Below are 18,184 nucleotides of genomic sequence, written 5' to 3' on the forward strand. Positions count from 1 at the left end.
CCTTAGTATAGTGTCAGTACCACGGGGTGTCGCTCTTCCTAGGGACAAGGACCTAGAAACGAAGAGGTTAAGATCACCTCCTAACCCCTCCTACTCCCCCTATAAGAGCCCCAGCAGACCCAATACCTCCAGTAAATACCAAGAACACAAGATAGATTGCAACAAATAATTTTAATACAAAACGTACATGGAGGGAAATATGTACTGACACTATACTAAGGAAAAAAATTTACGGTAAGTAAAATTACTCTTTTTCCTATCATATAGTGTCAGTACCACGGGGATATAGCAAGATGCCCCCTCTGGGTGGGGAATATAGTCACGAGGTAACCGCCTGGAGCACCTTATGCCCGAAATCAGCATCAGAGGAGGAGAAGATGTCTAGCCGGTAATGCTTGACAAACGTGTGGAAGGAAGACCAAGTGGCTGCCTTGCATATTTCTTCCGGGGATGCAGAAGACCTTTCAGCCCAGGACGTAGCCATAGCTCTGGTGGAGTGAGCAGTAATGTGAGATGGAAGAACCTGACCGCTGAGAGTGTAGGTTAAGCGAATAGTGTCGGAAAGCCATCGGGATATCGTGTGCTTGGAGGCCGCCTGGCCTGTAAATCTACCAAAATAATTGACAAATAATTGATCCGTAGAGCGGAAAGGAGTAGAGCGATCTATATAAATCCGTAGAGCTCTGCGGACGTCTAGAGTGTACCAGAGCGTTTCTTCCGGAGTAGCAGGTGACGGGAAGAAGGAGGGTAAAATCAACGGTTGATTGACATTAAATTCAGAGATGACCTTAGGCAAATAAGAGATAAAAACTTGAGAGACCTCTTCTAAAGGTTCGAACGGTTCGGAGCAGAGTGCTTGAAGGACCAATGTCAAATCCCAGGAAGGAAAATGTGAACAGGATGTCCCACTGAAGGGGTCTCAATTGTGCCTTGGACCAGCTTACCGCTGGAATACAGGCCGTAAGGCTGCCCAGAATACTCATAGCCGTCCTGAAGGAAAGGGTTGGATTTTGTTGTAAAAAGAAAACCTGATTCCTTACTCTTCTTATCTTTGAACGTGGGAGATATAGCCTCGATGAGACGGAATCCACTATGAGTCCTAGAAACTGGATCTTCGTGGATGGGGTAAGGTTGGACTTCTTGTGGTTTATGATCCATCCGTGTTGTTCCAAGCATCGGGTCGTAAACCTGAGATGTGACAGGAGTTCTTGAGAGGAACCTGCTTTTAGAAGCCAATCGTCCAGATAAGGGACAACTGTGATTCCCTCTTTCCGCAAAGCTGCTGCAACCGGGGGTTAAAAGTTTTGTAAAAAATCCGAGGAGCTGACGATAGGCCAAAAGGGAGAGAAGTGAACTGGAAATGTCGAAGCCTTGAGCCGACTCTTATGGCAAACCGGAGATATTTCCGATTGGCACATGGAGATAGGCATCTTTTAGGTCTAACGTAACCATAAAGTCTCCTTGCCTTAATAGGTGGGTAACAGTGAGAATGGATTCCATTCTGAAGTGACGGTAAGGAATGCAGGCATTGACCGTCTTTAAATCCAGAATTGGACGGAAGGACCCATCCGGCTTTGAGACCAGGAAGAGATGAGAATAGACTCCCTGAAACTCCTGATTCTTTGGAACAGGCTCTATGACACCTTTTTTGAGAAGGGTAAGGCTTTCGGCAAACAGTGCTGAATTCTTCACCTGAGAAGGGTAACACGAAATCAGGAACAGGGGACGTGGGATTTTGAAAAATTTTATCCTGTACCCGTCCGCAATGATCCTGAGGACCCAGGAACTGTTGGTGGTTTGTTTCCATCTTGGCAGGAACATTGCAAACGACCTCCAACACCGTCAGAACTTCCTGCCCTCAGGTTTCTTAGGATGTTCCTGAAACTTCCTCTCGTGTTGTTTACGAAAAGTTTGAGTTTTGAACACTGGTTGAAAAGGCCTGGAAGGTCTATACTGGAATCGTCTGTTCTTCCTATCCTGAGGAAGTGCCTTTTTAGTATCTGACATATGTCTGATCAGCTCCTCCAAGGGAGACCCTAATAGCTTGGTTCTTACGAATGGCAAATCACATAAGGTAGACTTTGAAGCAGTATCTGCTGCCCAAGAGCGAAGCCATAAGGCTCTTCTAGCCACGGAAGAAAAATCCATTTAACGGGCCGATAGTTTAAGGCTCTCTTCTGCAGCTTCCACCAGGAAGCTATTAGCCAGCTTTAGGTTCTTAAATAACTTAGACAAACCTTCATCCATAGCATCCGACAGACTGCTTTCTAAGGACTGTAACCAGATACCTTGGGCTTTAGCCACAGATGCGCTAGATAACGCCACTTTACTCTGGAAACCAGATGACTGGAACACTCGTCTACAGGACGTCTCTGCCCTCTTATCCATAGGGTCTTTGAGACCAGCCACTTCACTAATGGGAATGGTAGTATGAGCTATCTGGACGTCTACTGACGTCTACTGAAGGGACATCTTCCCATTTCTCATCACCCTGAAGGTGAAAAAGCTGCTTAAAGTGCTTCGAGATGAAAGCTCTTTTGCCTGGATTGTGCCACTCTCTATACATGAGATTTTGCATATTAGGTAGCATAGGCAACCCTTTAGGGTGCGTCGACCGGTCTGTATCCTGAAACAGCCGTGAGACCTCTTTAACAAATTTACGCAGTTCCTGTGGAGGAAAGCTGGTCTCATCCTCTGACTCTTCACTGGATGAAGCCGAGTATGACGAACTAGAGGCCTCTCCAGAGGACCAATCAGACTGAGGGGAAGCTGATTCCCTTTTACGTTTGTGGGATTTAGCCTTTACGGGCTCCACCGGCTTAACTGCTGCAGCTTTAAACGTTTCAAACGTTTGCGCCAGGTTATCCTGGAACCAGCCTAAGAAAGACAGCATTGTCTTTTTGTTTCTCTTTTGCCAAACCCTCAGCGGAGCAGTCATTGCAAAATTTCTTTTTACAACCATCAGGCAAAGGACAGGCACATTCAGTGCATGATAAATGTTTGGTTTTAACCACAGCCTTTTTTGGAGCAGGTGTAACACATTTCTCCTTATCTGGTGAAACCGGACCAGACATCTAACATAAAAAGAGAAAAAAAAAAAAACATTTTAAGTAGAAAAAAATTCAGGGCAGAGGATTTGAAGGGTTAAGATTAAACCAAATCCTACCTTACAACTCCTCAATCCGTGTGGGGGGGCTGGTTACACGGAAAAACCAGTGCTGACAAGCTCCTCTGCTGTCAGACTGGGTAGCACAGCTTTAAATATGCGAAAACGATTAAGTTTTCGCGCCCTGAACCAGAGAACTGCTTCACGCATGCTCAGTATCGTGTTCAGTACTCTTGGTGGAACGCAGCGCCCTCTGGCATGCGTTCCACTGCTGTGCGCATGCTCCAAACTTTTGCCGGCATAAAAACCCCGGCGGCTATGCAGCTCCGTAACGTCCGCCGATGCAGACGGTACACCTCGCTCTGCTCACCACCCGGGGAACAATCGGAGGAATCCCCCTGGACACAACCCGTGTGTCCCACCAGAAAAAGAGAAAAAGGTCCGTCCCTGACAAGGGACAAGGAAGAACTGGAGCTATTGGGGCTGCCGGGGCTCTTATAGGGGGGAGTAGGAGGGGTTAGGAGGTGATCTTAACCTCTTCGTTTCTAGGTCCTTGTCCCTAGGAAGAGCGACACCCCGTGGTACTGACACTATATGACAGGAGAAGTCTTTCCTGTTAAAAACAAAACAAAAAAACACCCACAATAATAATTATTGTGGTAGGCATCCAAAATGAAAAGCATTCATAAACCTGTTTTTGCACTCCTACAAATCTTCACATCATTTTGTACGAATGCATTTGTGATGTTTCCACTCAAGACTAGATGGACTCAAATGGTTCCGCCATCAAACTCTACATTTATAGAGTTTGTTGAACAATTCAACACCCTTCTTTATGCAGGACTAACTACAGTTAACTTCTCTTTCAGTAAGGGAGAGTTTTAACAAATCCCCCACTTTACATTTGCACTATGGCAACAGCCAGGTCCAGGCTTGCAGTAGCCCCAACACCACACAACAGGAAGCCAATCGCTCTACTGGGCGATTAGGCCTCCCTGTAGCGACACTGCTCAATGGGCCTGTTCAAATGTGCACCCCAACCAGCCCATTAAGATTGACTGTTCCAAGTTCACCTAGTGCATTCTATAAAGGTAGAGCATTCTCATAGGACATCATATGTCTTCCTGCACGGAAGAAGGATGACAGACCAAAGGGGGATTTGTTGCACTGTCCTGGTGAGCAACAAAGTTTAAAGCAGTACTGCTTATTACCCTATGAAGTGCCCACCTTCCATGGACATCTCAGCTGGATCTTGTATCTTGAACCAATGATTAGTCCAAGTTGCTCTGAGATTTTACTGTCTGTACACAAGCAGCTTCCTGTTGAATGGAGGTTTGGTAGTGAAATGGTTACTCATGCCATTACAAAACAATCATAACACTCCAAGTGGCAAAAACTGATCTTGCTTTAGAAGTGATTTTGTTAATAGCTCTTACTGAAGCCTGCTACTTAGAAACATTCTCACTGCAGGAGGGAAGCATACTGGTATTGGCAGGACGGTTACAGATACATTTTTTTTCTGAGAAAGAGGCATTATCTTAAAGCATCCGGATTAACATTTCCACATTATGCTTCTATTACTAAGCTTCAAAAGCAGCGGGCGGCCGTATGGCATAATAACCAATACACCAGGAGACCAAAGGCACAGTAGTCCCTTACATGATTACTCTCTAATTTCTGTCCATTACAAGAGAAGAAAAAACATTAGTATTGGATGCTATTTTAGAAATCTTTAGTGTATGTTGTGTTACTGTAATAGAATAAAATAGAATCCCTGTTATATCCTTGCATTATAATAGATATAGACATCCATTGGATATCCATCCAAGAGAAGTTGACACAGAAAAAGATGTAGAGTCCTAAAAGACCATAATAAAAAATTATAATAATAATAATTTTATTGTCTGGTACCATTGTATAATTAAGCATACCTAATTGTATACAGAAATGAAAATAGATATGTAGGGATTAACGCAATTTTGGGCAATATTAGCATTACTTTAACAAATGCTGTAATGGTGCAGAATACTACACATGCCATATTGCATGAGTGCAAATGAAATGTATTACACAGCAGACTGCCATCTCGTAATGCTGATTAATGTCCTTTTATAACAAATTAGGCAGCTGTCGAAAAAGAAGCCTTTAGCGCTGTTAAAGATACATATAGATGCATGTCACTCACCAGTTACAAGAGTTGGGCACTTTGATTTGAAAGCACGAGACACCTTTCTTAAACCCTCACATAATTTAGTAAAAGTGCAACCCTCACAAAGGCTTCTAACCAAATAGAAAAACATCTTTATGGGTAGCGATAACCAAGGAAATCCTGATAATAGGGTGTTATGACAACTACTCCCATAACCAATTCTGTAATAATCAAATTTATGGAATGTTCTTAAGTCTAATATGAAGAATTTAGGAAAGTGCTATTTACTCACATGGTAGATGAGATTATGTAGATGTTAGAATGCATCTCCTCAATCAATTAGTGGCAAAAAGGAGGCGTGGATCTTAATGAATGAACAGACAACCCATCACACACCTGATATGGCTTCCCGCAGATGCCTCCAGCTGGCCCACAAGAAGGGACTCCGTGTACCTCAGATAGCACGTTAAGTTTACGCACAATTCTAGCGACAGCTTCAAATTCATTTTGGCTTCCAGAAAAGAAGCTAGGAAACACTGTTAAGGTCTATTGCCTCTTTGAGAAATGCTTTGGAAAGGGTATGTATTTCACCCTCAATTGATTTTCTTTTTGTTGGTTGACAGCTGGTAGAAAACATGCTTTCTAACAAGTTACACAAAGGGCACTTAAAATTATGTGGCAATCCTATACTACTTTACTTACCTAATAACAGACATTACTGTGATCTTTTTCTGAACACAAACTATTAATATTCTGTATTTAATTTGTGAAATATAGAGATGCCACCTACTTCAATTATTTTTACTTTTTATTGAAGCGTCAATTTAAACGGGACCGTTAACGCACATAACAAATATAAATTAATCCATAGACATATCTGGAGTTGAGAACCCTACTTCAAGTCTATGGAGGAAATGTCCTCATTGGACAAGTAGGACATTGGCACTTCCATAAAGAGTCAGCTCATTGTGGTGTTTGACCAGAGAGATATCACCCCAAATATCACATGACTCATAATAATGGCAGAAACCTTGTCCGCATATAAAGCAAGATAATTGGAACAAAATGGTTTAAAACCAGGTTTGTGCCTAACCTTCATTATCGTTTGCAACACTATTTTAAGGAGAAATATTAATAACCTCAACTGTGTTCACTGTAGGATTGTCTTTAGCTTCTGTATGAATACATTTTTTTCTGGGATAATGATAACTTTTGGCCCCAAGCTACTTATTAAGCTTCAACACACTGAGTAAACGTAATAAAATATGATGTAATATTAACTGCTGTTAATACTAATAACTTCTGTAGTATTTTCCTAAATCTGCAAACAATACTCGGAGAACATGTTTCATCCTTGCAAGCAAAAGACTGCTCTCCACCAACTCATGTTAACTAATTAGAGAAATAACTGGTCGACAAAATGGCTTTAAGTATTGCTTAAGCACCAAGATACGATTGAAATTTGCTGCAACATCCGGGGACATAAGTTCATTTAATATTTATGAGAAAACTGGCTGCTCCATATTTGCAGGAATGATAGGTCTCTAAGCAAGCGGTGAACTAAATCCCTTGCGACAAACTGAATGTTGATATGGATAGAATTTGACAAGCAGACTGCACATGGACTGGGGATATTATCAAAATGGTCCGTTTTGCCCTAACAGCTATGGCCCCAGTCCCATAAAAAGGTTTAGAAATGCCTTAATTATGTATACACGCTAAAGAGAGCAAATCAAAGAATAGCTGAGCAAAAGCACATCAGCATGAAAGGTCTGTGGTGTGAGCTGGGGGTGCAATTAAACACCTAAACATAAATAAGTATATGGTCAAGAAAACAAGTTAACGATGCAAGAAGGCAGACAGATGTGAAAAAGCCAAGTGAATAAACAGATCATTGAACAAGACTGCTAATGATCCAATGACCCCCATTAACCTGAATGGATAATGGATTGTTAGCTTCCCATTAGTGCACTTCTCACTGGACTTAACAGAGGTTTAAAAGTGTATCAGCATCTCGCTCTCTAAAAGCTTCACAAGGTGGGCTGGTAAATGAATGGTGCTTCAAAACACAAAAATACTAATAAACACTGTACTGTAAACTATCAACATATCCATTTGGCTCAAAGGAAGAAACTTTTTACTATAGAAAAAATAATCAAAACAAGGTAATATTTATTTATATTTATTGATTGCAAATTCCTAAGCATAAATTTGCAGGGCTTGGGGGTGGAGTGGACAATGAGACACTAATGGCTTCTGCTGCTACTGACTTATCATTTATTACTAGACAAATCAAAAGTGTTTGTTATCTTTTCACTGGGTTATTCCTTTGCACAATTAGTAATGCGCATTTAATTGCTCTCAATTGCACTTAAAAGAGCACCAATTTCATACATTTACATTTAAAAAAGGCCATTTACCCATGGGAAGGAGGGCCTTAGAAACATAAGTAAAAAATAAAAAAGTGACTATGTTAAAATTAAAGTTGTTATGGAGTTTCTATGTTCACTAACAACTGCCTACGTCGACCTTTTTTTATCTACAAGTTACACGCATGTCCATATGTACAAGATAGAAGCTACCTGCAGAATGTGAAAGATTAGAAGGAGTTAAACATTCACACTGTCCCGTGAAGTAGGGTGACCACATGTCCCGGATTGCCCGGGACAGTCCCACAATTGAAACGCCGCCTTTTTTTTTGGGGGGGGGTAGTAGAAGCATTATTAAACAGATCTACAGAGGTTATTAGCATTTTTTTTTGATGCAGAGGAGAGAGGGGTCGCTCCTGGAAAAAGTTTTCAGCAACTGCTCAGCGGCCCTCAGTCCTCGGTCGCGGCATTTCATGCTGAGCACCGGAATGTGACGTCATATTCCGGCGCTCAGCAGTGAATCAGCGTGCACCGCGGCAGAGAAGCGAGACAGAGGCCTCAGGCTCCCACTGCAGGACTTCTGCAAGGTAAGTGAACTTAGAAGGGGGTAGATAGTGAGAAGGGGGGTAGATAGTGAGAAGGGGGGTAGATAGTGAGAAGGGGGGTAGATAGTGAGAAGGGGGGTAGATAGTGAGAAGGGGGTAGATAGTGAGAAGGGGGTAGATAGTGAGAAGGGGGGAGAGGGGGTAGTAAGAATATTGATATAAAGAGTCAGAATGAGTGAGATAATGTGTGGATGAATTGCGTAAATGAAAAAAAGCGTGGATAAGTTGTGTAAATTAGTGAGAGAATTAATTAATGTGTGGATGAATCGTGTGAAAGAATTAATGAATTTGTGAGAATGCAATGCATTAATGAATATGTGTAAATGATTTGTGTGAATGAGAGAGAATAAATGATTGTGTGAATGAATGAATGAAAGTGTGAATTGGTGAGTAACTGTAAAAGTGTTTGTGTGTATCATAGATGTATAATTGATTTGTGGAAGGGCAAAGATGGCACAAGCAGGGTTTCTGAGCTTTGGGGACTAAGATGGCACAGACTGGGCTGTTTGGGGACAAAGTTGACTAATGCTGGGCTGTTTGGGGACAAATATGGCAAGCCCTATGTTATCTGGGTGCTGGTCAGGTTCTATGTGGGGAATGTGGACGCTAGGGCTGGCTTTGGGGTGTGCAACCTGTGACCTATGCCTGTAATTTAGGGGGTTTTACCTATACCTTTAATGCTGTTTTTATATAATTTCCAATTGATGTATACATGCAAAGCTGGGTTTGTGTGTTATTCTGTGGATTTCCATACATTATTTATGTATACCTGCAAAATACAGGATTTGTATGTCTGATTCTGATTCAGTGTGGCAAATATTTTTTTGGTGTGGAGCGAAGGGAGTGATTGCATGCTAGGGAGAGTGTGGAGCGGGGCCCAAGGAAATGCTTGCTTAGGGTCCATTTTTTTTCAATAAAAAAGTATTGGCAGCTGGGTATAATAATTATATATATTTATCTCATGCTCTTCATAGTGTGTCCCTGAATGGCAGAAATAAAATGTGGTCACCCTACCGTGAGGCGATTAACTCCTCACTGCCAACTAAGGGAAGAAGAAACCATGCTATAGCCGGAAAGCAATCGTTTCACTTAGTTTAGCACATCAGAGTGCTCTCAATGCTAATTATACACTTACAAATGCAGACCGAGAAGCACTAGACCTCTGAAGAGCGATTTTTAGTGTTCATTTAGCCAGTTCTTGTTTACGCTGCTGGAAGAAAAAAATCTCAGTGGTTGACAAAATTGTGTAATTATAAAATGGTAAGTATAAAACTCTAACCAGGGAGGGTTAGAACAGCTAGCCCGCTATTTAATGTTTAAAGGATTCAGTTTTCTCCTTGAAGCCCAGCTCTTCGGTACAGACACAAAACACTTGGGAGCAGCCGTATGTAAAGGTATAATTGGTAAAGGGGGGGAATCATTGGTCCAGCTAGTCCATGTCATAAGTTGGGAAGCATGGGTAATAGGGTGCTTGCTTTCAGCATAGTTACATTTATTAAACAGAACTATCCTGAATTTGTGTGTTTGTTAGTAACTAAACTGTTTTAGAGATATTTAGTCAACACGCAAGCTGAAATCAACGGCAGAGCAACCATTATCTAATTGATTTACTGCCTAGACGTTCTAGGCCCCTTCTCATTACCCCACCTTTGCATAACCCAATGGTCACGGAAGCCTCTGTGCCATGGGCTCCTGGGCAGACTATGGAAGAATTAATTTTACTAATTTTAAGGATTATTTATTAGATTTAAGTTTGTTTAAAGTTTTATGTCTGTAAAATTAAAAATTGATACTTTAATGTTGTTTGTTAACATTAAGAGCTATCTTTAAAAATATAAATTTGTTTTTTTACTGACAATTCAAAATTAAGTTTTTTTACCATGGGCATCACATATCATGTGTATATACTTTAAAAATATAAGGTACAATAAAAATGACAGGAAATAAAGGGGTTTATAAACATGTAAATTTTTTACTGATGTCATTAGCCACACTCCTTAATTATGATGTCATTTTGGCGCAATTTTGCACAGTTTGAATTTACTATATAAGGATTTTAGTGCCAGGAGCTCTTTTAGATACTCTGAGGAAGCCTATTTAGTAGGTGAAACGCATATGTGCTAATCTTATATTTTTACTGACCTTTTAATGGTTTTTAACCAGAAAGCTGAAAATAAATACTGTATTTACTCGATTATAAGACGACCCCCCAAAATCTAAATATTAATTTAGGAAAAAAACAAAAAGCCTGAATATAAGACTACCCTATAGGAAAAAAAAGTTTTACTAGTAAATATTAATTCATGTAAAAAAAAATTCATATTTAATAAAAGCTATGATTGAGAAAAATATATATTTTTTTATTTCCTTTTATTTGCCAACCTGCCCCTCCCCAGTTATGCACATCTGCCCCCAAGGTTGCCACTCTGCTCTCAGAAATGCCTTAATCCCCCTTTATTTGCCACTCTGCCCCATTATGTGCCTTTTAACCCTCTATATGCCACTCTGCCTCCAGAAATGTCTTATGCCCTCCTATATGCCACTCTGCCCCATGATATGCCTTTTAACCCTCCTTACACATCCATGCTATCACACACACACTCATTCACAAACATTTAAATACTCATTCATTCCATTAATCACACATACACACACACTCAAACCCCCCACCCCCTTACCTGAACTGCAGATCTCCCACTCGCAGACTTCTGCAGGGGCCCGGCTGTGCGAGCAACTTCTCGGGCCCCGCCCCCAGAGGAAGGAGGGGGAGGCAGAATTATGTGACACTCTGCTAGCTTCCTGCTGCTAATAGAAGAGACGCTGCTCGGGACCAAAGCACCGGTAAGCAGCCTGGCCCCAGCAGACATTTCTTTGAGGTCTAATTAGAAGACGACCTCGATTATAAGACGAGGGGTATTTTTCAGAGCATTTGCTCTGAAAAAAACCTCGTCTTATAATCGAGCAAATACGGTATGTTGTTTTTTTAAAAACCATCCTTTTCTGCTCTTGGTATCCTTTAAATGTTTTTAACATCTGACCTGCGACCACTATCTCCTTGGTGGGGATCATTCCACCCGCACCAGAAGGTGTAAGCAATCCATTTATTGCTCACCATATTGTGAGTACATACTGAACTGTTTTTATTTTTTTTATTCACTTTACATATACAGAAAGAAATGTCTATTTCTGTTTTCTTTTCATGTGCACCTTATCCTGAGAATGAAAAAAAGAACGACACAGAACTGCTGTTAAAGACATCCCCAGGCGAGGACTGTATCGCGGGACTAATTGCTAAAGCAGTATCCATTCTTTAACTCTTTACCACATGGTGCCAGCCACATATTATACTACTGTGACTTTCTTCTTGTCTATGCACACCCACTATCCCCTGTGACCTCTTAGAATTTCAGAATGCTGAAGTTCTTCTGTTTTCATGTCAACTCAATCCACTGAGACGCCAAGCCAAGAAGGACCTTCAACTAATTTACCCAAAGATGAAAAACTACCCTAGCAAAGTATAAAGTACATGAGCTGAAAAGCATGTGGAATTGCTATAGAAAATGAATTTTAGATGAATGTAAATTTTCTTTTAATGAGAAAGGAAGCAAATGGTAACATCCACTATCACCAAGTTATATCCTTCAAACAAGAGTATTTGGTTGTTCTGGGTCCACATGTAACAAAGCACACAGTCAAAGTACCGTATTTGCTCGATTATAAGACGAGGTTTTTTCCAGAGCAAATGCTCTGAAAAATAACCCTCGTCTTATAATCGAGGTCGTCTTCTAATCAGACCTCATTCTGCTGGGGCCGTGCTGCTCACCGGGCTTTGATCGCGAGCAGCGTCTCTGCTATTAGCAGCAGGAGAACAGGAAGGTAGCAAAGTCCTCACATAATCTACCTCCCCCCTCCTTCCTCTGGGGGCGGGGCCAGAGAAGTTGCTCGCACAGCCGGGCCCCTGCAGAAGTCTGCGAGTGGGAGATCTGCAGTTCAGGTAAGGGGGTGGGGGGTTTGAGCGTGTGTGTGTATGTGTGATTAATGGAATGAATGAGTATTTAAATGTTTGTGAATGAGTGTGTGTGATAGCATGGATGTGTAAGGGGGATGGGGGTGGTAGCATGGCATAGGGAGGCTGTAATCACACTTCTGACATCCCCAGGTTTCAGTATGTACTGGCTGCCTTGGCTTGATAGGAGTGTGATTGCTGTTAGCAGTATATATATATATATCTCCAGAAATGCATTTTAACCCCCTATATGCCACTCAGCCCCATGATATGCTTTTTAACCCCCTATATGCCAGAGTGGCATATAGGGGTATAAGGCATATCATGGGGCAGAGGGGCATATAGGAGGTTAAAAGGTATATCATGGGGCACAGTGGCATATAGGAGGGTATAAGACATTTCTGATATGCCTTTTAACCCCCTATATGCCCCTCTGCCCCATGATATGCCATTTAACCCCCTATATGCCAGAGTGGCATATAGGGGTATAAGGCATATCATGGGGCAGAGGGGCATATAGGGGGTTAAAAGGAATATATTAGGGCAACGTGGCATATAGAAGGGTATAAGACATTTCTGGAGGCAGAGTGGCAAGCCTGGGGGCAGATGTGCATAACTGGGGGGGCAGGTTGACAAATAAAAGGAAATAAAAAAATATTTTTCTCAATCATAGCTTTTATTAAATATGAAAATTAGTTTACATGAATTAATATTTACTAGTAAAACTTTTCCTATAGGGTAGTCTTATATTCAGGCTTTGTTTTTTTCCTAAATTAATATTTTGATTTTGGGTGGTCGTCTTATAATCGAGCAAATACGGTATTGTCCTGAGGGAGTAGCTGGTTAAGAGTGGAACTAGGCTGTATAGCAGCACCTAGATATAATTATGGAAATAATAAATATGTTATTTTTATTTTACACTACATAAACATTTGGGTCTTTATCTTTAAGTAAACCAAGCAGTTTATATTAATTAAATAAGTAAAACCGTAATCTAGAACATATTTTCCTTGCCATAACTCAGGCAACTCTAAACAAGCAAGATGATTTTTTCCCGATCACTCCTGCCAGCGTTTTACTAATTCTCCAGCTGTTCGCAGGAACAAGACCCTGCAGAGAACATTTCAGAAGTAAATTCATTGTTTCTTCCAAATCCTCCTTTCGTCCACCAGAGCAGCTCTGGTGGAAGGATACTAGCACGTTGCATGTTAAGACATGAATAAGGTACAAATGTACCTGGAATTGAACTAAGGAAGCATCAGAATTTAAATACACAAAACACATCAGGATAACGACCAAGTGTGGAAAGCTTACCTTTGGTTGCAATCCGAACACACTGCGTTTTAGTTTCCTGGAAGATATCAAAAATAGAAGCAAGGTTAGCGTGCGTTTTCTGCCACCCAAGAAATTCTAGTACTGAATAAAATCAGAATTTGGTTACAGATAAAAACCATCTGGCCTGCCTAAAAGCTTTAACTGGCTCTTGACCATGTCTTATGCTCAGAACTGCCTCAGTCTAATCCATACATACTTGATTTTCTACACAGTGCTCTTTAAAGACGCCGGCACAGACATCTCACCTGCTGCTGGACCACTAGTGATCTCACCTCTGTAGCTTACAAAGTTAGGAAAGCTGCTAAAGCTAAAACATAAATCAAGGTGTGTGTGTGTGTGTGTGTTTTAGGATGAGGGCAGCACTGAAGGTAAATACATCATTGCTTGTGACTGCTTCCTAGGGCAACGTAGCGGCTATCAGCCCACCCCTGCTTCCTATTTAATAAAAAGCTCCCCAAACCAGTATGGACCCAAGTAGCCACCTTGATTTATTTATAAGCAGGATACTTCAATATAAAACAAACAGCTGGTTTCAGAAGGTACAGTGGCATTTATTCATTATCAATAGATAAATCTTCAATACTAATTGATAATAGCACAAACAACACACTTGATGATTTTCCTTTGAGAATGATGGGCATCATCAAATACGCTATTCAAAAACCTGTATATTTTTCAACACAAAGCTATTTTACAAACAAGGTGCTAAGAACCATGTGTACTGAAATCATCCAACTTTGAAGTTTACCAGATAAATACAAAAATAAAGAAGAGGTATGTTGAATTTACCTGCTCTACCCAAGATTCCTAATAATTTACATTAGCGGCCTGACCTCTATTTGCAGAGGGTCAGCAGAATGTATTCCAAAGAAATAATTTCCGAGAGATCACTACTATCAAAGCTCAAACACAGAATGAGGAAAAAAACATCTTCAATTTTCTTTTAGATATACACATCCAGGTACAGATTGCGTAGCTATCAATCTCACTGAATACCCCAGCAATTTCACCTAATCCCTTGAGACACCTAGCATGGTGTCTCTATAACTGGAATGCTGTGATCTCCAATAGGACCCTACTTATCTAGAGTAAGATTCTTAAATTGGATTTTAAAGTGTCTTGTGTTATTGCTTTGCGTGCTGTGCCGTCCTCCACTTCAGTTTAAACAAGCAAAATCATTCGCATTCAGTAGTACATGCTGCCAAAAGTCCACATTGCTTCTCACAACTGTGACTTGCTATAGATCTTCATACTCACTGAAGCAATCGCACTATACTAATACACACAATAGCTTCAGCAATTAAAGGGAGATAGCAGGCTGAACCAAGAGATATCAGGTTTATTCTATGAGTATTGCTTGTGCAACATAGATTACAATTTACCAATTCCTTATACAATGTACTCGTGACATGAGCATTTTGTTAAGCGCTTAAGGTTGATATATCAGAAAGGAAAGACGATCTTGGCTGAATTGATCAGCCCTGGTACTTTAACATTTGATAATACATGTTACTGGCATAATGCATGATTCATATATACTACCATGGGGAGAAACCGCACTCTGTAAAGGCTCAGGATTAATAGAACACTGCTCTGCTTTAAAAGTCAGATTATTGCACAGAATACAGACAAGTCAAAACTCACAACGGGGTGCACAAGTTCACTAAATGGTTAAGCAGCACATTAATATTCAATTGCGTGTTGTCAACCAACAGTACCTTGGCAAAGGCTTATAACGTGCATTTAAAATATGATTAATAATAAATACGGTGCCCTACCCATGCTCAATTTGCCTTAAGGAAAACAGAAATATGTCTTTCTTGCCAGCGCAAGAAGACCAAAGAACATTTTTTTGCATAGGTTTACCAAGTCTATAAAATTCACAGTTGGACTGATTTTCTTAAATAGGATGCAGACATAAGAACTAGACATATTTTACTAAGCATAACAAAAAAAGGCTAAATGTGGAACACTTTATTCTACCTCTGTCTTGAGCCACCAGAGCCATTTCACATTACTGCTTGTAACATGGCTCATTGGGCCACTGCTTAAATGGTCATGTGCTATTTGTATCCAAAGGACAATGGCACAAATCTGCTTTCAAATCAGAATGAGTTAAATGTAGAGGTAGCTTTTTCTTCAGTTTTAAGCTTTTAAAATGTTGTTATTTAGAATTTACTATGCTGTTACTATTCTCCAGAATTCCCAACCTCATTCTGTCAAACTCTCCAGTACTTACTCTAACTTTTATCACTCACTAAAAACCCACCTGTGCAGAAAAGCATTCAATCCATCTTCTAAATATCAACACTCTGCATTCTGAAAGAAAGCACTTGTTCTCTCTATCTTTGAGATCTCCAATCCACCGACTTCTCTACATGACCCTCAATACAAATCATCCTTGCCCAAGCAGTACTTTAGTGACATTTCCTGTCAGCGCCTTTTTAAAACTAAGAATCTCTTCATCTTCTGTGCAAGCATGCCTTTAATGTGTGGTAATGATGCAAATTTTGGATTTTATCATTGTTATCTTGTATTCTCTCATTGGTATAATGCTACAAAATCTGTAAGTGTAATAGTTTATATACTCCTTTCCAATTGTAACAGCGCTACAATAAAATGTTATATAATGGCTGTATAACCAATAACAGATTAATAACGTCATGAAGGGACTCTGCATGAAATGAATGTATCAATGCTTACCTTCTCAACGCTGCTTACTGCCTGGAAGTAGATGTTATACCCTTTACGAGGCGCCAGAGGTGGATTCCAAAACCCTTGATAAGTTCTGTTGTCACCAACAGTAAATGGGGCAGCCTCTGGAAGGTTCGACGGAGAAAGCTCAGCAGCAAAATAGTAGGGAGATCCTCCATTACTAGAGCTGCTGTAGGCAACAGGAACTTGATAACATTCGGTTCCTCCTGTTTCTCTCCTCGTTCGATGAGGATGCAATTCCTCCACTACAATCTGGTAAGCGCTGAAAAATTAGAAAAACAGCTTGGTTAGAAAGTTTACTTAGGGAAGTATCGCATATCTACATAAAGCAGCAAGAAAATGTAATTGAACTCTTTGGAATTAACATTTATGTATACATTTGTCTTAAAATAAGATATGATCATCATCTAAGTTACCATAATAAACAATCTTTTTTAACCCCTTCGGTCCCAGGGGTTTTTGGTACCTCAAAGCCCCTCAAAACGGGTTAACCCTAGGGTAACAGGTTGAAAGAACCATTGAAACAGGTTAACATCTCTGTTCATGAATCTCCCATACCCAAAACATTGAACAGGCATGGAGTCCATGGCAGGTCACCACGGAGAAGCCCGCTGCTCTCCTAAAAAACATTGCTGCAGGTGTGAAGTTTGGCAAATAGTATGTTGACTGTTTTGATGCCTGGAGAGCATGCAATCATTGACAATACATTTCCAAGTTCATCAAGGTATAATACACAATAATGTCAGGATAGCCATCTCCCAGCTGAAGCTCAGTAGAAGTTGGGTGAAGCAGCAAGACAATGGCCCTAAGCATCAAAGTAAACCTACCACATAATGCCATAAAAAAAGAAAATCTGCCTTTTGCAGTGGCACAGTCAGAGCCCAGACCTTAACACATAAAGAGATGCTGTGGAATGACCTCAAGAGAGTCATTTAGGCCAAACACCATAAGAATATGGCTGCGCTTAAGGGAAAATGGTCTAAAGCATTATTATTTGTGTGTTACTAGGTTAAGCAGATTGTATTTGTCTATACACGTGACTTAGATGTACATCAGAACATATTTTATAAAAAAAATCTATGCAAAGACCCCCCCAATAATTCCAAAGGGTCCATTTACTTTTCCTTGCCACTGTAATATGTACAAGCATATCTTCAAACAAGTTGAATGCAATTACTTTAAGGCACCTTTAACTGATAACACATCTGTGATCTATGCATTTTAGATTGATCAGTCTTTTTCCATGTAACTATCAACAGTATCATATTCCATCAACCAAGTATACACAGTACATCAATTTTATTTCAAGACACGGAGGCTCATATTGTGCATTAACCCTTTCTTTACTCCAAACAGCAGCAAAGAAAAAATACATTGATGAAAGCAAACAACCAATAAACATGGTATAGAATAAGCCCCTCCCACATATTAGTCATAATAATAACAATATAAAAGGACTAGAACAGCCCCTAATCTTCCTCTTTCTTTGCTGCTCCAGACAGCAGATAAGTATATTTTCTCACACATTCCATTAAAAATTTTTCTATTCATATATTGTGTTTTATGGTGATCTGTATTTTTTCAGATTCTCCTGTGTTTTTCTCCTCCCCTTCGGGGAGGGTTTGGCTTTTTACTTATTCCTTATTTTATTGTTTTCCATATATTGTTTATATACTTTATTGTATTTGTGTGCTGCCTTTACCATCCCTAACCCGACTCCTATCCCTCGTTTCCATCCCTAACCCGGTTCCCGTCCCTTGTTACCATCGCTAACCCGGCTCCCGTCCCTCGTTACCACCCCTGACCCGGCTCCCGCTCCTGCGTTTCTTGTCTGCGCTGGCGGGAGCTTTATCTTGTTTCCTCGCGGTTTTTATTTCCGTCTACTTACCCGATCGGCTT

General features: G+C 40.5%; 1 protein-coding gene across 13 annotated transcripts in view; it reads right to left on the reverse strand.

Annotated features, from left to right (window-relative positions):
* PTPRK (protein tyrosine phosphatase receptor type K) overlaps positions 1-18,184 on the reverse strand; it is a 250,435-nt gene that overhangs the window by 47,574 nt on the left and 184,677 nt on the right. For all 13 annotated transcript variants that reach the window (XM_053460702.1, XM_053460704.1, XM_053460707.1 and 10 more), the window contains exons 12-13: positions 16,274-16,547; positions 13,550-13,586 (exon numbers count right to left, since the gene is read on the reverse strand). In XM_053460702.1, coding sequence (XP_053316677.1) covers positions 13,550-13,586; positions 16,274-16,547 — 311 coding nt within the window. The remainder of the gene's footprint in view (positions 1-13,549; positions 13,587-16,273; positions 16,548-18,184) is intronic.

Source organism: Spea bombifrons, chromosome 3, assembly GCF_027358695.1.
Source record: "Spea bombifrons isolate aSpeBom1 chromosome 3, aSpeBom1.2.pri, whole genome shotgun sequence".
NCBI classification, from domain to species: Eukaryota; Metazoa; Chordata; class Amphibia; order Anura; family Pelobatidae; genus Spea; species Spea bombifrons.